The 3,033-nt window shown below is 50.8% G+C and overlaps 1 protein-coding gene across 1 annotated transcript; it reads right to left on the bottom strand.

Moving 5' to 3' along the window:
- Positions 1–1,253: 1,253 nt before the first annotated feature.
- On the bottom strand, positions 1,254–2,589 carry LOC115177926 (antigen LPMC-61-like). Its single transcript, XM_029738920.1, has 4 exons — positions 2,501–2,589; positions 2,355–2,407; positions 1,651–2,267; positions 1,254–1,541 (listed from the first exon to the last, which is right to left on the bottom strand). The coding sequence occupies exons 1-4, from the start codon at positions 2,521–2,523 to the stop codon at positions 1,254–1,256; spliced, it is 981 nt and encodes a 326-aa protein (XP_029594780.1). The 5' UTR covers positions 2,524–2,589.
- Positions 2,590–3,033: the final 444 nt, after the last annotated feature.

Genomic DNA, 3,033 nt, shown 5'->3' with positions numbered 1-3,033 from the left:
ATGACTCCATTACATTTCCCTGTTGATAAACACATGGTTAGTACAAAGAACTTCAAAGTCAGAGAGTAAAGTTCAGAGAAGGTTAAAGTTATCGATTACCTTGCAGAATCCTTCACTAGTGGTGGATGTATGCTTGGTGCACCAATGCCAACATAACTGTCCTTGGGAGCATTTCCACTGTCAACAGGCATAGCCTCCCTAGGAGTGTAGCGGGTTTGGGAGAAGACAGTTCTGCCCTTCTCGTAGTGCGATTTGGAACTGTAGGAATAGATTGGGATGACACCCAACTGTTCAACAATGCTGGCCTGAGAGCTACCAGAGACACCATCTTCAGTGCTTTCGTAGTGCTTCTGCTGAGGCATGGGGGTCAGTTGCTTCTGCGGTAGAGGCATGGAGGCCAGTTGCTGCTGGGACATTTGAGCTGGATACCACACTTGCTTGGGTACGGCGGTCGGTTGCTCCTGCGGAAGAGGCGTGGAGGCCGGTTGCTTCTGCTGCTGGGAAAATTGAGCTGGATGCCACACTTGCTGATGTGTCTGCGGCATGGCGGTCAGTGCAGCGACTTGTTGCTTCTGGACCATTTTAGCTGGATACCACACGTCGTGAGGCTGCTGGGGCATAGGGGCCGGTTGCTTCTGCGCCAGATGCCACACTTGCTGAAGCATGGCAGCCGGTTGCTTATGCTGCTGGGGATTTTGAGCTGTTTGCAACAGTTGGGGTACGGCGGTCATTTCCTTCTGCGGTAGATGCATAGGGGCTGGTTGCTTCTGTGCCGGGGGAAATTGATCTGGATGCCACACTTGCTAGGTGGCTGGGGCATGGCGGTCGGTTCAATTTGCTGCTGAAGTTCAGCGGCCAGTTGCTTCTGCAGCATTTGAGCTGGATGCAACACTTGCGGCGGCATGGTGGCCGGTTGCTTCTGCGGCAGAGGCATGGAGGCCAGATGCTTCTGGGGCATTTGAGCTGGATACCTAACTTGCTGGGGTATGGTGGCCAGTTGCTGCTGGGGCATGTGCACTGGATGCAACAGTTGCGGCGTTATGCTGGCCAATTCATTCTGCTGCTGAGGTTCAGCAGTCGGTTGCTTCTGGGGCATTTGAGCTGGATAAAACACTTGCTGAGGTATGGCGGTCAGTTCCTTCTGCGGTAAAGGCATTGGGGCTGGTTGCTTCCGCTCCTGGGGAAATTGAGCTGGATGCATCACTTGCTGAGGTGGCTGGGGCATGGCGGTCGGTTCAATTTTCTGCCGAGTTTCAGCAGCCGGTTGCTTCTGCTGCTGGGGACATTGAGCTGGAGTCCACACTTCCTGGGCCAAGGTCGGTCAGTTGCTTCTGCTGCTGAGGTTCAGCGGTTGGTTGCTTCTGGGGCATTTGAGCTGGATGCCACTCTTGCTGAGGCATGGCGGTCAGTTCCTTCTGCTGCCGAGTTGCAGAGGGTTGTTGCTTCTGGACCATTTTAGCTGGATACCACACGTCATGAGGCTGCTGGGGCATGGGGGCCGCTTGCCACACTTGCTGAAGCGTGGCAGCCGGTTGCTTATGCTGCTGGGGCATTTGAGCAGATTGCCACAGTTGTGGTGGATTGGAGGTCAGTTCCTTCTGCGGTTGACGCATAGGGACTGGTTATTTCTGGGGCTTTTGAGCTGGATACCACACTTGCTGGGGCATGGCAGTCGGTTGCTTCAGCAGCATTTGAGCTGGATGCAACACTTGCTGAGTTATGGCGGCCGGTTCCTTCTGCTGCTGAGGTTCTGCTGCTGTGCTGCTGAGCTGGATGCCACACTTGCTGGGGCATGGTGGCCGGTTGCTTCTGCGGTGGAGGCATTGGGGCTGGATACCATGCTTGCTGGGGCATAGCTGTTGGTTGGTTCTGAGGTATAGGCATTGGAGCCAGTTGCTTCTGGGGCATGGTGGTCAGTTCCTTCTGCTGCTGAGGACCAGTAGCTGGTTGCTTTTGCTGCTGGGGTATTTGAACTGGATGCCACACTTGCTGAGGTAGCTGGGGTATGGAGGCCTGTTCCTTCTGATGCTGAAGTTCAGTAGCTGGTTGCTTCTGGGGCATTTGAGCTGGATACCACATTTTCTGAGGTGCCTGGGACATGGGGGCCAGTTGTTTTTGCAGGATGGCAGCCGGATGCTTCTGTTGCTCTTCGGTCAGCTGCGCTTGCATTTCAGCTGTTGGAGAGTTGTAATTACCATATCCTTTAGACCCAAGTGAGCCTGCATAGAGCCATGCTGCATCAGAACCTAGTGCAGGATACCCATCACCTAGGTTAGAAAAAGTAAAGTATAATGCCAGCCTTTGAAGTTACTGGAACCGCAACTGTTATTTGAAATTAATGTGTAGAAACTCACTTGATGTAGAACAGGTTATCCCTCCAATTAGCAGGCAACAAAGCCAAGAAACTCTTAAAAAAAAAAAAAGTCTGTTATAAACATAGCTACCTGTAACACCTGAAGGACAAGGGAAACAAACTAGATCAATACTTTTAAAAACCTACCTGAAAGCGATTCCAATAATCATGGCCACTTTGCGCTTCAAAACCTCCCCAGTAATCAGAACTAATGGTCAGTATAAGCCCTAGCATAATATCCCTTTTGCTGTATCTGACAGGCTTTTGGTTGCTCCTTTTAAACAAATCCCCAGACCCTTCTAATGTCATTGGCTAATTAAGGACAGCTGTAAGCCCCTGAACTACATTTGATTCCTAATTCCAAATTGACCCCTAAATCCTACACCCTGGCCTAAACACTTCTGTGAATCAGAAATGATTGAATAGGTATAAGCAATATGGCCACAATTGCATCCAGCCTATCAGAAGGCAAGGTGAAGCAATTACCATATTGCTATAACCTATCTGATCATTTCAAATGCCCATAAGCGACTAAGTGGTAGGTGTAGGGGCTAGGGGTTGATTTGGAATTCAGACATTTACTCAGGTGTGGTTGATTCTCTAATTGAGTTCCTGACAGGTTTGACAGCCCTTACTCTAAAGCGCGCTTCAAACTCATTACACGGAGGGCCGAGTGTCTG

This window comes from Salmo trutta, chromosome 38 (assembly GCF_901001165.1).
Source record: "Salmo trutta chromosome 38, fSalTru1.1, whole genome shotgun sequence".
Lineage (NCBI taxonomy): Eukaryota > Metazoa > Chordata > Actinopteri > Salmoniformes > Salmonidae > Salmo > Salmo trutta.
Note: the sequence above shows the minus strand (reverse complement) of the source record. Positions and strands in the feature narration are given on the sequence as shown.

Bases quoted from the DNA above. Each gene is read 5' to 3' on its own strand.
- LOC115177926 (XM_029738920.1), bottom strand. From the start codon at position 2,523: ATGATTATTGGAATCGCTTTCAG. The intron at 2,408-2,500 runs GTAGGTTTTTAA...TTTTTTTTTAAG, and splicing joins ATTATTGGAATCGCTTTCAG to AGTTTCTTGGCTTTGTTGCC. The intron at 2,268-2,354 runs GTGAGTTTCTAC...TTTCTAACCTAG, and splicing joins GATAACCTGTTCTACATCAA to GTGATGGGTATCCTGCACTA.